Genomic DNA, 23163 nt, shown 5'->3' with positions numbered 1-23163 from the left:
ATTTAAAGTCCTTTCTCCTAATATTGTACTGGTGGCAGGTGGTATCGTCTACCTTTGACTTGTAGCTGGATTTTTATTCCTGCATTTTCTAGTGTCTGTAATCCAGTAGCACTTTAAATTTCTTTTTAATCTTGATGTTTGAAATTAGAAGAATATCATGTACCTAATTTGATTAGGCCAAATATAAATTGTTTCCTTTATTTTTTAGCCCACAGTATGATACAGTTTTCCTGTGTCTTCTGCTTTACTTGATGCCTCTTATATTAAATTTCTTTATTCACTGAGCAACCAGGAATGCAGATTTTTGGTGGAGCTAAGACATGTAATTTAGGAATCTTGGGACAAGAATCTGGAGTCTGTGTGTTGCCGCTGTCAGCTGTGTCACCATCGGCAAGTTATTTTCTTGCTGTTCTTCTGTTGACTCAGGTGTAGGAGGAAAATGGAGATAGCAAAAATAAGTGTGCTGTACGTTCGGTTAGTAATTGTTTATGTTAAAGTGCTTTCACGTATGTTCTCTCACTGGATCCTTACAACAACCTTGTTTGTTCATTTCTTCACCTATTTAGTGAATGTTCCTTGAGGAATGATGCGTCCTACAGTCTGCCGTGTGCTAGGAACATAGTGGAAAACAAGAAAGACAAAGTCATTGCCCTCATGGAGCTTGTATTTTAGTGAGAAGATAGAAACAGGAAAAGAGAGATCATGAGTTATGATGGTACGCGATGAGGAGTAGGGGTGGGTGTGCTATTGCCATTAATAGGTGAGGAAACCGTCACTCCTCTCTGGTCGTCTGGGACTCTTAGCTCTGGTTAACTCGTCATTCTGTTCTTTTCCCATTAACACGTAACTATTAAGGCATGTTAAAAAAGTAGGAGCTGTACAGTATGCCAGTAATAGTTTATTATTTTTGAGTCTGAAAGTTAATATGTTGAACTCTAAAAAATATAGTTGTGGGGGCTGGCCTGGTGGCACAGTGGTTAAGTGCGCACGTTCCACTTCTCTGCGGCCCTGGGTTCGCCGGTTCGGATCCCAGGTGCGGACATGGCACCACTTGTCAAAACCCATGCTGTGGTAGGCATCCCACGTATAAAGTGGAGGAAGATGGGCATGGATGTTAGCTCAGGGCCAGTCTTCCTCAGCAAAAAGAGGAAGATTGGCAGTAGTTAACTCAGGGCTAATCTTCCTCAAAAAAAAAAAATAGTTGTGTGTGTAAGTGTATAGGAAAAAAGACTAAAAGGATGTTGTGTTGATGTGCTAATAATAGCTGTCACGTACTCCCTTCTCGGTGTTTTAGGTGTGTTGTTTCATTTAATCCTTCTAACAACTCTTTAAGATAGGGGCTTATTATTAGTCCCATTTTACAGTTAAGGAAAGTGAGACACAGAGACCTAGCAACTTAACCAGGATCACCAAGCCAGTAAGTGGCCAGAGCGAGGATTCAGTCTCAGGGAGTCAGGCATCAGAGCTGCTACTCTTGACTCCTACACTAAACCACCAAAATGGTCACGGTGTTTATCTGTGGTGCCGAGATTATGGATGATAGCAGTTTTTTTCCATTTGCTTGTATTTTTCCCATTTGCTTGTCTTTCTCTTCTAAGTTTTCTACAGTGAATATGAGTTAATTTGTAACTTGTAATTTTAAGTGTGAAATTCACTTAAAAACAAAGCAAACAGGCAGTAGTCAGGGGGTGATAGACAGTACTGCCAATCATGTACAGACAGAAAGTGAAAACAGTATTTATTGTGTTGTAAATTCTCCTGACTTATGCACTTAACACCAAAAAAAGAAGAGCCTTTTATATATTATACAGGCTGTATTTTTCTCTCTTTTTAAAAAGTAATATCTGTCTTTTTGTAGACAGTAGAAGAAATATCAACAAAAAATATGAATAAGAAAAGTATCTGTCTTGTTCTCACTGTTTTGTGATCTATATTTTTCATTAATCCATATATGAGAAACATTTCATTGTATTATACATGATACTTTTTGTCAGCTTTATTGTGGTATCATTTACTTACAATAAAATTAACCATTTTCAGTGTACAATTCAATGAGTTTTAACAGTTGTATACAGTCTTGTAACTACAACCACAATCAAGATTTAGAACTTCTCTATCATCCCACAAGTTTCCTCACGCCCCTGTGCAAGCAGTCCCGTAGCCCTCATGCCTGCGTCCTGGCAGCCATTGGTCTGCTTTCTATCACAATAGTTTTGCCTTTTTTTTCCTATAAACGAAGTCATCCAGTGTGTAGTGAGTTGTCCCTGGCTTCTTTCACGCAGTGTAATGCTTTTGGGATCCATCTGTGTTGTTGCAAGTATCAGCAGTGCATTTCTTTTTATTGCTGAGTGGTTTTCCATTGTTTGAATGTAACATGATTTGTTTATCCATTCACCCACTTGATGGACATTTGGGTAGTTTCCAGTTTTTGGCTATTTTGAATAAAACTGCTATGCACATTTGCATTCAAGTCTATGTGGATGTGTGTTTTCATTTCTCTTAAGTAAATATCTAGGGGAGGAGTTGTTGAGTCATATGGTAACTGTATGCTTAACATTATGAGACGGTCTTTTCAAGATTATTTTGGCTGTTCTAGATTCTTTGTTTTTCCATACGAATTTTAGAATCAGTTTGTCAGTTTATACAGTAAACCCTGCTAAAATTTTGATTGGAATTATGTTGCATCTGTAGGTCAATTTTGGAGATTAAAAATTTTTGAGTATGTTATATGTTGGTTTGGTATAGAATCAAAGTGAAAAAGCGCGCTTGAGAAAAGTCTTCTTCTCAATTCCTTCTCAGGTTCTCTTCCTGGGAGCAACTAATATGACCGGTTTCCTGTGTATCTTCCAGAGAATGTCTTTTTTTAAAACCTAAAAATAACATATTCAAATTATAGGGAATCTGGAGAAAACAATTAATCTTTCCAATCTCACAGCACCATAGGTATGTTTCTTGAGTATGGCATATTTCTCCATTAATTAATTAAATTTATTTAGTTTCTCTCAGCAGTGTTTTGCAGTTTTGAGTACTAGTCTTATACATCTTTCATTTAATTGATCCCTATACATTTCATATTTTTGATGCTATTATAAATATTAATTTTTAAAATTTCAATTTCCAGTTCTTCGTTGACTGTACCTGGAAATACAGTTGATTTTTCTACTTTGCACCCTGCAGCTTTGCTAGACACCCTTATTAGTTTTAGTTCCTTTTTTGTAGTTTGTTTAGGATTTTCTACATAGATAATCATGTTGTCTGAATAGAGTTTTACTTTTTCCTTTCCAGTCTGTATGCCTTTCATTTCTTTTTCTTCCCTTAGTGCACTGACTAGACTCCAGTACAGTGGAAGTCGTGAGAGCAGACATCTTTTCCTGATTTCCAGTCTTAGAGGAAAAGCATTCACTTATTCCAGGGGTTGGCAGACTATGGCCCAGGAGACTGCACACACGTGTACACACACGGAAAGTTTTATTGGAACACAGTCCTGACCATTCATTTACTTATTGTCTTTGGATGCTTTTACAGTTTTCTTGATTTGCTCAAGGTTTGTTAAGGATTTTCACATCTATACTTGTGAAGGATATTAGTTTGTAGTTTTCTTTTCTTGAAAAAAGAGAATGCCTTTTGTGGTTTTGGTAACTGGGCAACATTGGCTTTGTAGAATGAATTGGGAAGTGTTCCCTCTCCTATTTGCAGAAGAGTTTGTGTAGAATTGACCTTATTTCTTCCTCTGTGTATTCTCGATACAAATCCTTTGTTTGCTGCAAGTATTGTGAATATTTTTTCCCAGTCTGTAGCTTTTTAAAAATTTTATTTTTCAAGTACTATTTCAAAAGTTGTTTTCAGGGCCAGCCTCATGGCCGAGTGTTTAAGTTCGCGTGCTCTGCTTCGGCGGCCCGGGGTTTTGCCGGTTTGGATCCTGGGTGCAACATGACACCGCTCATCAGGCCATGCTAAGGCGGCATCCCACATAGCACAAGCAGAAGGACCTACAACTAGAATATACAACTGTGGGGGGCTGGCCTGGTGGTGCAGCAGTTAAGTTCGCATGTTCCTCTTCTCGGCGGCCCCAGGTTCATCGGTTCAGATCCCGGGTGCAGACATGGCACCACTTGGCCAAAGCCATGCTGTGGCAGGTGTCCCACATATAATGTAGAGGAAGATGGGCATGGATATTAGCTCAGGGCCAGTCTTCCTCAGCAAAAAGAGGAGGATTGGCAGCAGATGTTAGCTCAGGGCTAATCTTCCTCCAAACAAAAACAAAAACAAAACAACAACTATGTACTGGGGGGCTTTGGGGAGAAGAAGAAAAAAGCATTGCTTTCATTTGTAAGTATACAGAGCTGTATAGATTCCCAGCTTTATTTTATGTTTAAAAAAAGTTTTCAAGATTGCCCACCTGTCTACATGCTCATTAATTTGGGATAAATTATTTTTCTGCTGGTGATACTGCCAACCAACATTTTCATTATTGGGTTAGCCAGTGGCTCATCTAACTCTTTTTTCATTTTCTTAATACTATTTTTTGAAAAGCACAACTTTTTCATTTTGATGAAGTCAAATTTTTTTCTTTTATGATCGGGTGCTGTGTTTTATCAAAGAAATCTTTGCTTACCACAAGGTGGTGAAAATTTTCTCCCACGTCCTCTTTTAGAAGTTATATATTTTAGATCTCTTCCATTTTGAGTTGCTTTTTGTGTATTTTGTGAAGTGAGGGCTGAGATTTTTTTCCCCCATATATTTATGTATGTATCATTATCTCCAGGCTGTTCTTTTCCTGTTGAATTATCTTGGCATTTCTGTTGAGACTCAGTTGACCGTTATGTGTGTGTGTGTGTGTGTGTGTCCTCATTCTCTGTTCTGTTCCCCTGACCGACACTTAGTTGTGTGTCAGTACCGCCCTGTCCCGATTGCTGTTGCTCTGTGGTCTGTCTTGAAGTCAGGTGGTGCAGCTCTTCCTATGTGATTGTTCTTTTTCAAGGTTGTTTTGGCTATTCTAGGTCCTTTGTTCTTTTATGTGAATTTTAGAATCAGCTTGTCTGTTTCTACAATAGAGTCAGCCAGGAGTTTGATTGGGGATGCACTGAATCTGTATATCTGGAGAATTGACATCGTAAGCATTTTGAGTCTTTGGATCCTTGAGTATGGTATATCTCTCCATTTAATTAGGTCTTCATTTTCTCTCAGCAATGTTTTGCAATTGTAACGATGTTTTGTAAAGTTTTGTATGAGTCTTACACTTATTTTGTTAGGTTTATGTCTAAGTATTTCCAATTTTTGATGCTATTGTAAATGATAGCAATTTTTTAAAAATTTCAATGTCCAATTGTTTATTGAAAGTATAAGAAATGTATGCAAATAACTCTTGTATATTGCATGTTGAGCTCGTATCCTCTAATCTTGCTAAACTCAGTTATTCTAGGAAGTTCCTTTAGATTCTTAAGGTTTTTTTTACATAGATGATTATGTTGTCTGTAAATATGAGAATTTTGGTTTTTCCTTTGCAACCTATACGCCTTTTTGCACGGACTAGGACTTCTGCTACAGTGTTGGATAGAAGTGGTGAGGTGGATATCCTTGCCTTGTTCTTATCTTAGGGGAAAAAACATTCTTTCACCATTAAATATGATGTTAGCTATAGATAGTTTGTGTCATTTTTTTTTTAAGGAATCTGTTGAATTCATCTAATTTGTCAGTTTGTTGGCGTGAAGTTGTTCGTAGGTTCTCTTATCTTTTTAATATTTCTAGGTTCTGTAGCAACGTCCCACACTTCTTCCTGATAGTGGAGATCTTTGTTTCCTTCCCTTTTTCTTTATTAATATAGGTAGAAGTTTATCAGTTTCAGCAGTATTTTCAAATCACCAACTTATTGAGGCATGTGTTTTGTATACTCCTTAAGAGTACTTGTGCACTTGAAAGGAATGTATTTTCTATGGTTGTTGAGTGTAGTGTTCTATAAATGTTTACTTGATTTTTCTCTCTTGTTTATATTTTCTAAATAACAGTTTCTGCTCTTTATTATTTTCTTCCTTCTACTTAGGTTTATTTTACTTTAACTTTTTCTAGCTTCTTAAGATGGCATCTTTTGATGATTGATTTTAAATCTTTATTCTTTTATGTAAAATAAGCATTTAATGCTAAACATTTTTCTCTAAGTACTGTTTTAAGTGCATCCTATGAATTTTAATGTACTTTTTTGATTAAGGTCAAAATATTTTTCGTTTCTCCTGTGATTTCTTCTTTGACCCATGGGTTATTTAGAAGTGTATAGTCTAATTTCCAAATATTTGGGATTTTCCATCATCTTCTTGTTACTGATTTCTAATTTAACTCCATGTTGGGCATAGAATACACTTTATGTGATTTTAGTTGTTTTAAATTTATAAATTTACGAGACTTTTGGGAACCTAAGGTTATTTGATTGTAAAATGAGGGAATTAACTGACCGTCTATTTTCCCTCCTCTTTCAGGTGAGAGATCAAGCCCAGCGCTGTTCACGGGTTCTCCTGGATATTGAGGCCGGTGCTCCTGTTCTCCTTATCCCGGAAAGTTCTAGATCAAATAATCTGATTGTAGCAAATTTGGGGAAGTTGAAAGTCAAGAACAAGTTTCTCTTTGCTGGTTTTCCTGGGACCTTTTCCTTACAGGATAAGGTGAGCAATCGGTATCCGTTCCCTTTTCGGTTCAACTAGTACTTGAACACCAGTTGAGAAATTCATGTGTTGCTGTAAGACGGTTCCTAACTGCTGTTATTTTTGTAGCATAGGTGATGTGAAGAATATTTTTTTGACATTTCAATTAACTTTTTAATAGAGGAAGTGTAAATTATAACCCTTACTAACTGTAAGTATTAGCTTATTTTAACGAACAAGCCAACAGAGCCAGCCTCCCATCTTTATAATGTTTTCCTCACAGGTTGACCTTATAATAATCAACTTTTTACATTACATGGCTTTCGTCAGAGGACATGATTTGGCCCAATGTTTATCTGAAGCTGTTTAAAAATACCTTAATAAAATCTTATAGAGTATTTGCTTTACAATTTAAAAGTACTTTAGCACTTATTTCTTACAACGTTTAGAGGTAATTGGGATGAAGTTTGTTGTTATTTTCATTTTACATTTGGAAAAACTAGGATTTGAGAATAAATGATAAAAGTAGGAGCACCTAATAAATTATAGACAGTGCTGGGAGCACCTTGGACGTGGTGTCATCAGCCCCTCCCTCCATTTTTGCGGCTGAGGAGGCTGAGTAACACTGCTGGACCTAGAGGCGGTCTCGTCCTTCCTGGAGTGTGTTTTAATGAAACCTTGCTGGTTTCGACGGCAGCTTTTTATTCTATCTGCTTATTCAGTATCAGAAAAGCACTTACTGAAATTCCCAGCTAGTTGTGTTCCTGTTTAGTCTAACGGCCCATAATATGGGGAGAGAGAGCTTTTGAAGGAGGATGTACATAAGATTTGATTGTAAGATCTTGACTAACGGTAATACTAGTGATAAATAGCTGATGTTTGTTGAATGCTTATTATACATCAGCCTGTGCTAATCTCTTTACATATTTGTTCATTTTGTCCTCATTAACTACCTAAGAGGTGTCTGGTATTATTAACACCATTTTTCCTGATAAAGAAATTGAGACTTAGATAGGTTAAGTCATTTCTTTTGGGTTATACAGCTAGTAAGGAGTGCAGTGTGGACTTGAGACTTTGATGTGTCTGCCTTCAGTATGTCCTCCGTGCTCTTAGCCTGATCCGATTCTACCTCCCAGTGTGAGGACTAGGTTTATGGGGCAAAGGCTGTTCCTGCTATGTCTCTCACTGGCCCTTTCCTGAATGGCTGTAGCTCTTTTGAATTTTCTAAAAGGTATGGCAGTGAGTTCATTAAAATAACTTAGATGGACGGACTCCAAAGATTATCACAGAAAAGATATAAATTTGAGCAGTTACTTTTTGAAAGAAAGTGACTAGGGTGGTAGTCCTTACCAGGACTTTGCCGAGGACCTAACTTGAGTGAGAAAGTAATAGACCATATTTGTTGATAATACCTAAATTCAAATAATGTTATTATTTTCAGATTTCTGTCTGCATATTTTTCTTCGTTTGTTTTACTTCTCACTCATCCATTTACTCACTATTACTAACCTAAATGTCCTGAACCGGACATATTGGATTCAGTGAGTGGGAATAGGTAAGGAGACGAGTGAAGATGAGAACCACGGGACCATGTTCATGTGTCGTGACCTTGGGCTCAGGACCGAGTAGGGGTGTTTGGATGAAGGGTTGGAGGGCAAGTTGTTCAAATATCACCTCACTTCCAGCGCTCATATAAACCAGTGTTAGGTGATGAGAGCAGAGGGTGAAACCAAAATAGCAGTTTCGCAGTGCAACAGGGAGAGCACGGCCAGGTTCATGGACGTGTCTTCAGAGGCGTGATGGTTGAGAACTCGCGCGTTTACCTTGCTGCAGGAAGCCCTCCTGTTGGGTAATAGGCCTTACTGCCAGATGCTGCTGTGAAAGCTGAGAAAGAAGCTTCTGCTTATGTATATTTCTTAAGATAGTAAAAGTAAAATCAGTCACCATCGTTTTTTCACAGTCGGCCTAGGAGAGAGCTGGTAACTTTGGTCTTAATGAAGATCTGTTTTATAGTTGAATGGTGAGCATTTTGCTGTTCACTGACTAGAATCTTAAAGAACACGACAGAAAGATCCCTTCATAAAAAGAAAGATTGGTAACTGCTTCTAAAGTTTTGTACTCACTTTTCCTGAGTAAGAGGTATTTATAATTAGTATGATTAGATATTAAGCAAAAGTATCAGCGCTTGCGTTTGCACGTGAACGATGTCCCCAGTGCCACCTCAGAATAGTGCGTCTTTGTCCCAGCTCTGCTGCCATTACTGCCCAAGGGAGAGTTGAATTCCTCCTTGGGAACCATTTTTTGAACCAATAGTAAGTTCTTTGTTATATATTTGTTTGTGGGAAATCTTTGTTTTGAGGCCTAAACTTTTTAGAAAGAGATCAGTTAGAGCCAAAGTGGGTGATCAAGTTCAATAATACCATTTTTGTTTCTCTGCTCTTCCTAAAAAGGTGAAAAACTGATTTTGTATATCAGATTTATCTATATGTGGGCTCATGAGCTGACTCTGAAGTTAGTCTCTAAAGAATTGCCAAAATATTTCAAGAAATTTTTGCAAAAGAGTTTCTATTTTGTTAAGTAAGCCAAATAACAGCACATAGTTTGTAGCATTTTAGTGAAAAAATTTCCCTGTATTTGTTTTCGAGGATTTGATTTTAAGTGGCAGTGCATACAAGGATCGCTTTTTCTTCAAGGTATAATATGCTTTTTTGCCTCCTGGTTATTCTGAAAATCCTTATGGGATTCAGCAGTCAATTCACACTCGTATACTTAAAGAAAATTTAAAATATCTTGTTGCTGAGGAAAGCCTGCTTATCACTTTTTTTTTTTGGTGAATCACTTCTGTGTAGAGAATTCCTTCTTAAGGTCCATTAAAAGCAATTTCTTTTTTTTTTTTTTTAGCTCTAGGTAGTAGTTTCTTGGTGATCTTACTTTGTTTCCTTAAATCCTGGAGAAGCTTTACCTGTTCTGCACCAGTGGTTGTTCTGTGGAATTCCATAAGGGCTGCTTGGAGTGTGTCGCTTGTAACGTGTTTGTAATCAGATAAACCTGTCTGTGAAGCTTACCTCTCTATGCGTACAGTCAAGCTCGGTTGGTCTAAGCCCAGATGAAGTGAATAATGCGTGTACCTTATTTGCATGTGTGAGGTTTGTCTGCCATGCGTTCCAGTGGTTAAAGAACAGGAAACAATCCTGAGCCCAAAGCTTGCACATGGGTTCTTTGCCTTTGAGTTCTGTGACTCCTGTGTGTTTAGAATTGTACGTAAATCCATGTCTTAATGAGCGCAGGTTTGAATTTTTACATAGGCTTTTCCTTTTATCTTTCTCAACTATAGCTTGTTCTTAAACCGTAATTTCTAAGTCAATCTTTCAAAAACTTTGAGTTAATCTCCTCAAGCCATTGATTTATTTAAACCAACTACAGAGAGGATGTAGAGAAGAATCAAATGAAAGAGCAACAAATACTCTTTAGAGTTTAAATAAACTAAGCAAGAGGGAAGGTTTCTAATGTTGGAATGCTTAAATAATAGCATTTACCTAGTAATTTGACTTGCAAAAAAATTGCAGAAATTAAGAACTGGTTTCTTTCACGGTTACATGTAATTACTACTCAAGATAACTGTGAAAGAGAGCAGTATTTTCATCTCCTTTTTAAATGCTGAGAGGAATAAACATACAAGGCGGTACTGTAGGGAAAACCGTCCTTCCCCTCCTCCAACTTGCTCTGAGAATGGATGGATTAAAACAAACCCATGATGGAGGAGCCACACGGATACGTAGCTCTGAGGCTTTGGTGAAGAGACCATGGGAAGTTTAAAAGTCAATTACTGAATCATTCTGGTGAAAAAGAGTTACCCCTGTTGAAATTAACTGAAAGTACATATGTAAGAAAAGTGTGTAGTATTTTCAATAGAATTATAGGATTTATTTTACTCTGGATTAGCCCTTAATTTTAATGTTCTTGAACAGAAACATAGTAGGAATGGCTGACTGCCTGTGTTTTCCATTTTGTTTTCATTTGCACAGTTACTGAGAGAGATGAGAAATGTAAACCCATGAGGGAGACTTCTAGAACGTGCAGACTCATTACCATAGTTGAGTTCCATTGGAGCCATATTGCTGTTAGATACATTTTCTTAGAACAATAGCCCCTCCCCTCCAGCCAAGCAACATATATCATATGGCTGAGTGATTTGTTTTTGTTGCCTTTGAGCTAGATTAAACCACTGGCAATTAGCATTTTGACATGCGCTCTTAAGCCAAAGATAATATCTTCCTGCACAATTGCTATAGTTTTCAACAAGTATTGAATTATATGTAACATCTCTGCAAATAATTACATGTGGCATAAATGTCATGACCCTGTTACCCTTTTGTTGATGGGATCTGGGTGGTTGGGAAGTGCCCGGTGAGTCTTTGAAGAGCCCAGGGACTGGGATGGAACTTCCAGGATAGTAAAGATGTCACCTCCATTCCTGCCTTCTGTTTTTATTTTATTTCTTCCCAGGAATCTGTGCCTTCAGCTTCCCCAGCGGGTACGCCCAAACACAGTCTGAGGAAAACAACCAGTGCGGAGGAGCCGAAGGGGACCCATTCCCAGGGGCTATTCGTGATGCCTCCTGTGGGAATGAGTCTAGGCAGCCTGAAGAGTGAGTTTGTGCCCAGCACCTCGACCAAGCAGCACAGGCAACAAGCCACACCCTCTGTCGGCCAGGTTTCCAGCAGTCCAGGTAAAGTAGGAGAAAGGAGCTACATAATGACGGCGGGGAAATTCATGAGGCCGGTGCGAGAACCTAAGGGGAGATGTAACCTGTACAAGCAGATGTCGACAAAGTGATAGCATTTCTTTAGTGATAATCTGATTTTGATACTGCTGTAGAAGGCTTAAGAATCTTAGGCTATGGATTTAGCATTAGACTTCTAAAGTAGGGTTGAATTAGCAAGACACAGTGTAAATAAAGAGATTTAGGTTGTCTAGTAGGACTTTTTTCTTAGCGATCAGGATGGTTGCCACCAGATGGTGACAGTATTACTAGAACAATTCCTGCATCCTTAGACACATCCTTGCAAGTCACTATCCAGACATTGTCCTTGCAAGTCACTATTTAATTCTAAAAAAACAACTCTTTTAAAAAATATTAATGTGAATTAGGTAACAACAGAAATACTCCGAGCAACAATTTTTAAAAGACGTGAACCATCCAGCCATTGGCGCTTTTCTCTAGAATTTAAGAATTAGTCATTCCAGATGAGAACCTGATTTTGGCCTTTTAGTTTTTAAATGTGTTCTGGATGGGTGATGGTGTGGACAAGTGAGGTGCTGCTCCATGGAGCTAGAGAGGGAGGCAGAATATGATTGGCCACAAAGATCAGTCCAGTGTGGTTGGACTTTGAGAGCTGTGGGCCATGAGCTGCAGGAGGCCCAGTGTCTTGTTAGATAGACGTGAGGAGCAGTTCACTCCCTGCGGTGCCTTGTAGTGCTGGGTGACAGCACAGTGGTTTGTGGTTGCACTGATGGTGAAGTGGGCTTATCAGAATCATCATCATCACAGTAGCTGTTGAACTCTTACTATGTGCCAGGCATTGGGGCACATTCTTTACATAAATTATTGCGTTTTGTCCTCATAACACCCATATAGAGTTTTATTTTTATCCCCATTTTACAGATGAGACAAAGGTTTAGAGAGATTAAGTAAGTTAACTTGCCTGCTGTTGTGTACATAGTAAATGGCAGAGTTGGACTGTGAATTTAGGCAGTCTGACTCCAGAACCTGAATTCTTACCCTACATGCTGTTTGCTACCAGTTTGTAGACAGAACGCATGTAGAGCAGGGAGCAGGGTGCACACACAGTGCGCTGAATAAATGTCATCCTCTGTTACTCTTGTTATGATGACAATGGTACTTAGGAATAAGGCCAGCCTTACATGTAGGTGGATGCCTATAACAAGTGCTTTGGGATGTTTTATGGAAAACTCTCTTTCCTAACAATATTTCTCCTCCGGATTTGCCGTTTGTTTCTGGAATTCTTCTGTGATTAAGATTGGATAAAGGTAGTGGTTTTCAGCCTGCTTCTGTGTGTCCCTGGGATTCCGCGTTGGTGTCCTAGGGAGTCTCTGAAGCCTTTCATTCCCATCCCCCGCCCCCTTCTACCAGATCAGCTCCGCCTTTATCTATTTCACATATTTATCAGTATAGCAAGAAGATCAAGAACTAGTTTATTTAATGCCTGGTTAATGCCAGGTGTTAGAATATTTTGTTCTCCTGTGTGTTAACATGCTGTTAGACATGGTTCCTGTGACCATGTGAATCATATGAGAAAGACATTAAGTCAGCATTTGAATATTGACGGATTAAGATAAATGTTACTGGAGAGACAGAATGGTGTAGGCCAAAAAAACAGAGAGGACCCAGGTGGGATTCAGAGGGGACAGTGACAACGTAGGTAAGAGTGTTCACACAGTGAAGAGCTTGGCATTTTTGGGGAAACAAAGGCCCGTGACCCTGAGGCTTCATGAGCAAGGTGGAGAATGGCTAGAGATGAGGTTGGAAAAGTAGGCAGTGGGCTTATGCAGGGTCTTCCGGGGACTTAGGGGAGTTTTACAGAAAGAGCTTTGGATTAAACATGGCCATTAAAGTGTAGAAAGCAGGAGAATGTTATGGGCTCATTGATTTTTTTAAAGGATTACTGAGGTATGTGGTGGGCAGAGTGGTTTTTGGGGGCAGAATGGAACTACGTAGGTGTGTTGGAGGGGAGTTTATGGGGGTCTAGGCAAAAAGGAAGGTGGTTTGGATTAGATCAGTGGTAGTGGAAAGGTTACACATGGTATTTGTTTGGAAACAGAAGTTTACTGCTGGAAGATTTTGTAAACCTTTGGGTAGCATTATCTCTACACAAGACCTCTGTAGGATATCCTTGGGAGGGATGCATGCTACGTCATTTTAGTCATAAAGCCTTTAGCCTCAGTTAGAGTCCCAGGATGGTAGTGAGACACTGAAGGAATGTGGCACAGTATGTGCTTAGTGTGGAGGGGTGCCAGGAGGAAGTGTCCAGCACATGGAGTGTTGCATAGAGAGGCCTTGGTGCCAGCATGGAGACTTCTGGATGCCCAGTTTTCTGAAGCAGGCAGTTCTAAACATTTTCCAAAGACAGAATGAACCTTCTTTGACATTAGTTTTGTTCAGGGCCAGCCCTCTCTGGGTCCCGTTTTCTTCATCGTCTCTCTTTCCTTGGGTCCCTGTAGAAGACCATGTCTGCCTGCTGGATTGCATTGTTGTGGATCTACAAGACATGGACATCTTTGCTGCAGAGAGACGTCCACGAGAGTATTCTAAGGCCTCAGAAGACAACAGTGGAGACCTGATCTTTCCCTCCTATTTTGTACGACAGACAGGAGGAAGCCTCTTAACTGAGCCTTGTAGGCTGAAATTGCAAGTGGAAAGGAACTTGGACAAGTGAGTGTTTTGGATCCGAATAACTGTGTATTGTAAGTAGAATCTTAATAACTTGGAATTCAGTAAGGTAAGTCTATTAACGTAAGTCTGGAAGAGCATAGGCATTCGCTTATTTCTTCATCTATGAAACAAATGTTTGAGTCCTTACTGTGTACTAGACATGGCTCCTATGATGAAAGAAAAACTTCGGCCCTCACGGAGCTTACGTTTTGTTGAAGGATGTAGGAAGGTAAGGAGATGATTCTAATTTAGTGTTGGATTCGGTGTTATAAACCGTATGTGTAGGGTTGCAGCAGGTGCCTTGGAAACCAAGAGGAAGGGACGTGAATTTGGTGTGGATTTTGGTGGGGGTAGGGAGGTGGTGATGGCAGGGAAAGTATTTTGGAAGAAGTAACATGTGGATTATGTGTTGTGAAGACAGTAGATTCTGGACCTGCTATTGCTGTTTACCCTGGAGCTCCATTTCATCAGAGTAACTGTTTAGATGCAGTTTTGCCTATTTCACTCCATTAAGCAATCTGAAAGTACTCCATAAAGACTAATGAACTGACTGTAATTTACCTTTTAATTGGCCTCAGAACACATGCTGCTTATTTCTGTGGTTTAGAGCACTGCTTCAGTTGTCATTTGTTCCATATCTGGCTGGGAAGCTTCTTGAAAATAAATGTTCCTAGACCCTCCCTGAGACCACCAGAACCTGACTGTCCTTAACAGGGTCCTCTGCTGGTGCTTAGGCTTGCCTGGCCCATGTGCTGGACTGAGAGCTGCTGGCTAGTGTGTGATGTCTTTCAGTTGGGGCATTAATTTTGGAGGAAGCAGCAACATTTGCATCTCAACTCCAGGGAAAGCTGCGGTGTGGCTGTAAAGTCATGAAGGAGATCTTCATTCGTAGCATCTAGAGAAGCCATCTCCTTATTTGGATGGAGTATGGTTTTAATCCCTTTTCGGCCACTCCCTTTGCAGTTCTTGGGCTTTTGGTCAAGTCACTTGGTGTCACTTGTTCCTCTCTCTGTGGATTAATGATACGTTTAGCCGCTCTCGTTGGGTTTTTTGCATTTGATTCTTACTTGTGGTTCAAGTGCTCCCTGGCTGGTGTTCAGTTATGGTTGGCATGAGCTGTATTTGATTTTACTGGCTTTGCAGTCTTAAGAGGAGCTTCATTGTTTAGAAATCGAACACTTTGTTTTCTTTTCAAGTAATGCTTTCCAAAAAAAAAAAAACTGTGCTTTGCTACTCTGCTTGTCTAAATGTTACCCACTTCTATCAGTGTTTATGTGCAGATGATTATACTCTGTTAGCCCAGGTGGAAGGTGGTAACTGAACACAAGGTACCCCATTAGCTTCTCACACCACGGAAACAGGAACCCAAGAGAATGCTTGGGAATCTTTTCCAGCTTTTCTTTGTTGATTGCGTCACTGGTCCTTTTTCTCTTTCTTGTATATACGTTTTTCTCTGTCGACAAAGTAACTTTTTATCTTCCTCTTCCACTTCACATCCTAACCCTCCGCTTTCTATACTCAGAGTGTAGTGTCTGCAGGACCCTGATGCTTACTGCACCCTTGGGGGAGCAGAGTAGAGAAAAAGCTCTGCAGTGTTGGGATGAGGTGTATTACCCCCTAACCCTGGCGTCTTCACTTTACTCCTGCCGTCTCAGCTAAGACAAGTAACTGATTCAGATTTTATCCTAACGTCCCATCTGGGCTCAGCATGAGACACTGGTTTCTGCCATTAGTTATCACTAAATCTGATGAGTTACAGAGCTTGTCACTGTGCTGTATTGCATTCCCAACTGTAATGCTTAAGCTATTTCTGAGTCTCATGAGATTTTTCCTTATTAATAGATTACTTAGTTAACTCAGATTTGGGGCCTTTGTAAATGTATATTTTGGGAGGAAAGGGACTTTTTGTAGCTGAAGCATGACGCTTAGTCGTACCAATTTGCTTCATGGGAGCCAGGTGAAACTTTTGTCTTTGGAAGTTTGAAATTAACTGGTTGATAATGTAGCTGGCACATTTGAGCTTTTACATTTGAACGTGGGCTGTGTCAATGTTGAGTTAGTGATTTGTTTGTGAAAGTGACCTTTTTTCTTTTTTCATAGAGAAATAAGTCATACTGTGCCAGACATATCTATCCATGGCAATCTCTCCTCAGTTCACTGCTCCCTGGACTTGTACAAATACAAGCTGATCCGTGGTTTGTTAGAGAACAACCTTGGAGAACCCATAGAGGAATTTATGCGGCCTTATGATCTGCAAGATCCGAGAATTCACGTGAGATCTTAACGTTCTTCCCTAACTCTCATAGTCTCAGTTGGTGGCCACTCTGTGTATAAATTCCTCAAATTCACCTGGGGAAAGAAGATGGAACAACAAGCAGATTGGATTTCTTGACATATTAACTCTGTTTTTAGGTTGGCATCATCAACAGTAGATTGATTGCGTTTTCCCTTTGCAGACTATTCTGAGTGGAGAGGTGTACACGTGCATGTGTTTCCTCATTGATATGGTGAATGTAAGTCTGGAGCTGAAAGACCCAAAAGGAAAAGAAGGCGCTGGGTCCCTGGCCAGGTGTGGCTTTAATTGTATTCTTTTACAGTTATGGCAATACAAATAATACACATATTTTGCTTTAGCATAGAGTGGAAGTTACACAGTGGTGGTTCATGGCTGAATGTGGTCTGCAGAGTGCTTTCTGGTTGGTCTACACAGTGCTTTTTAAAAGTTTAAATTCATTGCTGTATCAGTCAAGAAAGCTGAGGTTATGCTGTCGTAACCAGCACTCCAAAATAGCAGTGACTTAGAACAGCAAAGGGATTTTTCTCTTCATGCCGTGTGTCCATTGTGGGTCTCGGGCTGCTCTGCTTACTGTAGTCACTCCAGCATCTTGGTGTGCCAGTGAGAAAAACAAGAGCTCTGCAGTGGTCTCGAGCGGCAGTTAAATGCTCTGCAAACCTCAGGGGGCCAGAACGTGGCCCCACGCAAGCACAGAGGAATCGGGAAGTACAGTCTTACCATGTGTCTGCGTAGAGAGAGACTAAAAACTAGCTGGTGAGTGGCACTGATGACTACTTCACTGGCCAACATTCAAAAATTGTGGGATTTCACGTAAAAAGTTTGGGTTTCAGCTTCTTTTGAAAAATTGGGAAGTTTGGCAGTACTGGGCCCATGTTCTCCCTTGGAAGCACCTGGAAGCTGAGTAGCAACTTGGGCTGCCTTACACAGGGCATGTGCTTACCTAGCAATTCTCTTGTTTATATCATTTGCTTGATCAGTGTAGACCAGGAATTTGTGATTACTGGTATAGAACCTTCAAGAGTGTATTGTGTTTTCACACTTGATAACCTTTCAATTTCATCTCCTGACAGTCATGTAAGGTTGGGTAGGTATTACTCCTATTTTCCAGATAAGAGTTTTTGATTAGCATGACATCATATGGCTGGAAAAGTAATTCGACATTTGAAAACAGGATTTCAAGGGTAATAATTTCCCCACGAAGCACTCTGTCTTTTGTTTTGTCTTTTCCTTCAAAGTCCATCCTGGTCTGTACCTAACTCAGCTAATGAGAATATGATATAGTAAAGCTGGCTCCCAGACTGATTGTCTTGTAAGCCAGCAACTTTTTCTGATGACTGGCTGTGCCCTCAGTTTTTTCCAGTACAGAGCAATTCTGTACAGATTGTCATGATGGTAGTTATGAATTCATATGAATTATGAATTAGTGAGTAATTATGAATTGCTCATTGCCGCTTTCTCTGTTACTAAGGAAAAAAAGGCAGTTCCAAATGCATTTCCTGCTGGTGGATCAGTTATATTATTTCGCTAAGTGAAGAGTCTCATTTGTTCTGGTTCTTCCCAGTAAGGTAGAGTGGTCTTATGTAAAAGTTCAGCCGGCTCTGGAGAGAGGGTCCTCCAGTCAGGCCAGGAGTTGACGGACGAAGGTCTAGAGGGACCTTTGGCATCCCGTGGGGGTTATTACAGACATACAGCCTTCTTAGACTTGAGGTGAGAAGTGAGAATGCTACTGAACCAAGAATACAATAAATATGTGGTATTGTTATTCCTGTGGTACATGAAGTTCCCATGGAGAAGATTAGCTCTTTGGCAATGGAAAGCGAGAGACAGGGCACGATGACACTAAATCCATTTTGAGGAGTCTGCTAACAAAATCAATGAAAGGTCTCAATGCAAGTTATCTTCCTTCGTAGAACTTAGGTATAGTTATAATTTTGTTCTTTTATCTTGGACTTACATAATTTTGTAAAATAGAAGAGCTTAACCTCTCGTCTGTTTTCTCCCTTTTAGGTTTGACTTCAAGAAATGTAAACTGCTCTATGAGAGCTTTTCCAACCAAACCAAGTCCGTTAACTTGGTTTCCCATTCCATGATGGCTTTTGACACGCGCTATGCTGGGCAGAAGACCAGTCCTGGCGTGACAAACGTATTCAGCTGTGTCTTTCAGCCCTCCAAGAACAGCGGCACTACCCAAGGATCCATTCAGATCGAGCTGCATTTCAGGTGGCACATCCTTACCCAGACTTGGCCTTTCTTTTTTTTTCCTTTCTTTCTACTTTTTCTCCCCAAATGCCCCCAGCACATAGTTGTATATTTCAGTTGTGGGTCCCTTTAGTTGTGGCATGAGGGACGCCGCCTCATCATGGCCTGACGAGTAGTGCCATGTCCGTACCCAGGATCCAAACCAGCAAAACCCTGGGCCGCCGCAGCAGAGCGCGTAAACTTAACCACTTGGCCACGGGGCCGGCCCCATGACTTTGCCTTTCTTTATCAAGACCTTTCCTTTTGTGGGCCAAGTCCATGTCGCTTTAGAACATCAAAGGACTGAGGAATCACTGAAAAGATAAACAGATGATGGCATATCAGTGTGGTGTACTGTACTGTACTTAGTGTTCCTGTAACCCCGCAGTTTCTTTTGTTGGCCAAAAGATGTCTCTGTTGCCTTAAAAAAAAATAAAAGTAGTTCAGAATTAAACCAGATCCTTAAAGTCAACCTCGCTGTAAGCTGTGGGCCGTTTTAATATGCAAAGTGACTTGGGAAAGGAAGAAATGATACTGTTTAAGGAGGAAAAAAGGCTTTTGGCCTATACAAATAATAGAAGGGAAGGTGGTTTTGACTTGCGTTACCCATTTATCTATCCAAGTCTTGCCGACTCGTAGGGCGGAGATAATAATTAAACAAGGTAATTCTGGCATGCTGCTAGGCACAGATGGTAGCTGTTACTATTATTCCTGATGGAGCTTGTGTTATTTTATGATACACTGCTGTAAGATTTTATGACTGAGCATAGACCTGAAAAAGTCTGATCTGAAGAAATCCTTCAATGCAAATCCAAAAGGAGACCTTTGGAACCAATGTCAATTTCATTCTAGTAGTGTGTAATGTCATCAGATATGTTGTAAATATAAACCAGTAAGTAAAAAGGCTGGGAAAAACTTCTTGCTTATGCAAAAAAAGGAAAAAAAATTGTCAAGATTATTCTTATGTTTATATGTTTAAATATGCCTGACATTTCAATGTCCTGTTCAGTGAATTTTTCAGTCGTGAGATTTTTTTTTAGGGAGAAGTCACGGTCTCCCATACGCCTTTAGGAAGTCTAGCAAAGTAGACATTTAATGTTTGTGTGAACTTTTTCAAAGTTCAGTAATAGGAATGCTAGTCCCCTCTTACCGAGCCCTACCATGAGCCAGGCACTTACGGACCCTTAATTCTCACAAGTCTGCAAAGTGGGTGACTTCTTTCCCATTTTACAGAGGCAGAAGTAGAAGCTTGGAGGGGGTTAAGTAACTCTTAAAGTCACGCAGCTAGTAAGTGGAGAAGTAATCGGAACTCAGACCTGGGCGTCTGACTTCAAAGCCTGTGTCCCTTCCAGCAGGCTTCAAGCCCGCCGTGGCTCTACGTTCTCGCTTCTCGCTGCTCGCAGTGGGCAGGTTGCAGGCAGATGATAAGCTGGCTGTGATTCGCAGCTTCTTTGTTTGAAGATGATGTTTATTTGAGCAGGAGGCTTGGATATATTTGTTCCATCTGCAGAACAATTTCTTTTGGGGTTTGCTTTATTGTTATTGATCTGGCTTCCTGAACTATCAGCTAGTTGTCCCACCTATCATATTTTTCATATATAAGCAGCCTGGAAATATTATTCTGTTGATACACTAAAGGTATATAATTTCTTGGAGTCAAATAATAAAGTCTTACCTTGGCTCTGGCTAACAGAAATATCATTGTTAGTGAGAGGGTTGAAATGTTCTCTTGATTGGAGCTTTTGAACGCTTTCTGTGTCTCAAGAAGAATTGCTCTTCTGTTGGGATTTTGTGTGTCAAATATAAATCACTTCACAGTGTTTAAAGGCTTGAAATATTTTCCAGAAAAGGGATCAGACTCACTTTGACTTTCCAGTTAGTGCATAGCTCTGACGATCTGTGTTCAAAATGGGGTGGAAAAATTTTACTGAGGACAACATTTTTTCTCTATTACAAAAGGGTAAAGTGTTTCTGTGAAAAATGCCGTGTCTGTATGAAGGAGACATGCATCATTGTGTCCTTTTTCTAGAGGCAGTGAGCCAGGTTTAGGAGAAACACGAGAGACCAGCCTTAAAAATATCTCCAAATCAGCTTTTCCTGAATAGAAGCCCCTTTTAGGGGAGGAACCAGGTACATGTGGTAGCTAGAGCCCTAAAGTCGCTTTTAGGCTCACAGAACAGAGTTCAACCCGGAAACCTTCTTAGAGGTGTTCCTAGCCCATTTTTCCTCTGTCCTCCCCATCTCTCCCACTAATGTACTGATAGGGCCTGGATAAGCCCCTGAGCACACCATGGTTTGAGGCCAGGCCTAAGAGTCCTGCTTGGATACTGGGGGCTACAAAACTAATATTCTCTCTCTCCAACTCCACTTCTAGGGTGCTTGGGGATAATACCCACAGTAAACGTCATCTTATTTGTCCTCCTCCTCAGGTTAAAAGATCTGGGCTCTCAGGTCAGTTCCAGCTAGAGAAACCTTCTAGTATGTAAATTTGGTGTTTATAAAGAAGTTTGATCCTAGACATCAAAGTGTTCCTCACTGTCTTGAAATAGCCCCTAGAGAAGGGAACTGACATTTGTCAAACCCCTGCTGTGTGCCTGGTGCTTTGTCTCTTACAGTATTAATGTTTTTTATTTTGTAAGTGAGGGATCAGGCTCAGAGGAGGTAGGTGACTTTCCTAAGTTAACACAATTTGTAAGTGACAGGTTTAAGCCTGTGCTCTTTCTACTACAGCAGGGTTTCTCAGCCTCAGTACTACTGACATTTTGGGTTAGATAATTCCTAGTTGTGGGGGCTGTCCTGTGCGTTGTGGGATGTTCGGCAGCATTCCTGGCTTCTACCCACTAGGATGCCAGTAGAACCCCCTCCCCCTACCCAGTTGTGACAATCAAAAATGTCTCCAGATATTGCCAAATGTCCCCTGTGGAGCAAATATCACCCGTGGTTGAGAACACTGCACTATACTATACTGTTTTCTTAGGGCCTATTCCTCCTTGTTTAAAAATATGATTATAGGGGCCGACCCCGTGGCTGAGCAGTGAAGTTCACATGCTCTGCTTTGGTGGCCCAGGGTTTCATCGGTTTGAATCCTGGGCGTGGACATGGCACCGCTCATCAGGCCATGCTGAGCCGGCGTCCCACATAGCACAACCAGAAGGGCCTACAGCTAAAATAGATACAACTATGTACTGGGAGGCTTTGGGGAGAAGAAGAAGAAACAAATATGATTACCTTTTGAAAACGTACACTGAATGTTTTGTTAAAACTAGTGGCCACAGTTTATTGATACTCAAAGCAGTCAGTTTAGAAAATACTGGAATACCACCTGCCCACACTGAGTAATACATTTGCAAGCCAATAAAATATCGTATTTCTCTTTTCTTATTTTATTTTATTTTTTGATTTTCTTTCTTGTAGATCTACGAAGGATTCCTCCTGTTTTACGGTCGTTCTCAACAATCTCCGTGTGTTTCTCATATTTGACTGGCTGCTGTTAGTCCATGATTTTCTCCACACTCCCAGTGACATGAAGAAACAAGCTAATGTTACTCCTTCTCGCCACCGTAACTCTAGCAGCGAATCTGCTATAGTTCCCAAAACTGTGAAAAGTGGAGTAGTTACCAAGCGGTCTTCTCTTCCTGTGTCCACTGAAAGGCACCTGGAGGTCAAGGTCAATGTAACAGGTGAGTATATGTAGGTGTAAATCACTAATTCTTAGTTTGGATATTAGGCTCGATATGTGTCTTATAGGATAACTTTTCTCTTGCCTCTCTCTTTTGACATGAGCACCTACACATTTGCATCTTTTACAGACCAAAGAGTGTCGAAGTTCTTGACCTCTATTTTCAGATGTGAGCTACCTGGCCCACACTGAAGGCTGCAGGGTCTCTTGTCCCTCCCCTCTGCCTGCCTAATGTGCATGCCCAGCCTGAGCACTCGCCTGGGCAGTGGTCTTTTTACCCAGTGTTAAATCTGGCTTCAATTTTCTGTTTGATCTTTAGGGCCCCAACAGATGGGGCTTATTGAGTTTAGGCAAATTTGGTATGTGAAAATCTCAGTTTAGAAAGTAAATAAGTGAGGAGATTGTTATTTTCTTTAGAAAAAGGATATTTTCCTTGACAAACAGATTTACTATGGTTTTTTGTTGTTGTTTTTTTTTTGAGGAAGATTAGCCCTGAGCTAACATCTGCTGCCAATCCTCCTCTTTTTGCCGAGGAAGACTGGCCCTGAGCTAACCTCCGTGCCCATCTTCCTCTGCTTTATATGTGGGACACCTACCACAGCATGACTTGCCAAGAGGTGCCATGTCCGCACCCGGGATCCAAACCGGCGAACCCCGGGCCACCGAAGCAGAACGTGCGCACTTAACCGCTGCGCCACCAGGCCGGCCCCAATATGGTTTTGTTTTAACTAATGAGCACTTCAGTCCGTCTGACTGTGTTTGTGTATTGTTATATTTGTGATATACCCTATCTGCTGCTCAATGGTTTGGAAGAAGTTGGCTAGCACGATGCATTTTAAATGGATTAGGTTCAAAAATTCAAACT

The 23163-nt window shown here is 40.4% G+C and overlaps 1 protein-coding gene across 9 annotated transcripts in view; it reads left to right on the top strand.

The window, feature by feature from the left end:
• Nucleotides 1-23163, top strand: part of VPS13D (vacuolar protein sorting 13 homolog D) — a 253122-nt gene that overhangs the window by 48719 nt on the left and 181240 nt on the right. For all 9 annotated transcript variants that reach the window (XR_006888444.1, XR_006888443.1, XR_006888445.1 and 6 more), the window contains 7 exons: nt 6471-6653; nt 11139-11361; nt 13875-14085; nt 16186-16357; nt 16542-16654; nt 18389-18601; nt 22034-22299. Coding sequence is in view for 6 of the 9 variants with exons in the window: in XM_046660125.1 (XP_046516081.1) it covers nt 6471-6653; nt 11139-11361; nt 13875-14085; nt 16186-16357; nt 16542-16654; nt 18389-18601; nt 22034-22299 (1381 nt within the window). In the remaining 3 variants the exon portion in view is untranslated. The remainder of the gene's footprint in view (nt 1-6470; nt 6654-11138; nt 11362-13874; nt 14086-16185; nt 16358-16541; nt 16655-18388; nt 18602-22033; nt 22300-23163) is intronic.

The sequence above is a fragment of the Equus quagga genome, chromosome 5 (genome assembly GCF_021613505.1).
Source record: "Equus quagga isolate Etosha38 chromosome 5, UCLA_HA_Equagga_1.0, whole genome shotgun sequence".
In the NCBI taxonomy this organism is placed as follows: domain Eukaryota; kingdom Metazoa; phylum Chordata; class Mammalia; order Perissodactyla; family Equidae; genus Equus; species Equus quagga.
This window is presented reverse-complemented; position numbering and strand designations above follow the sequence as displayed.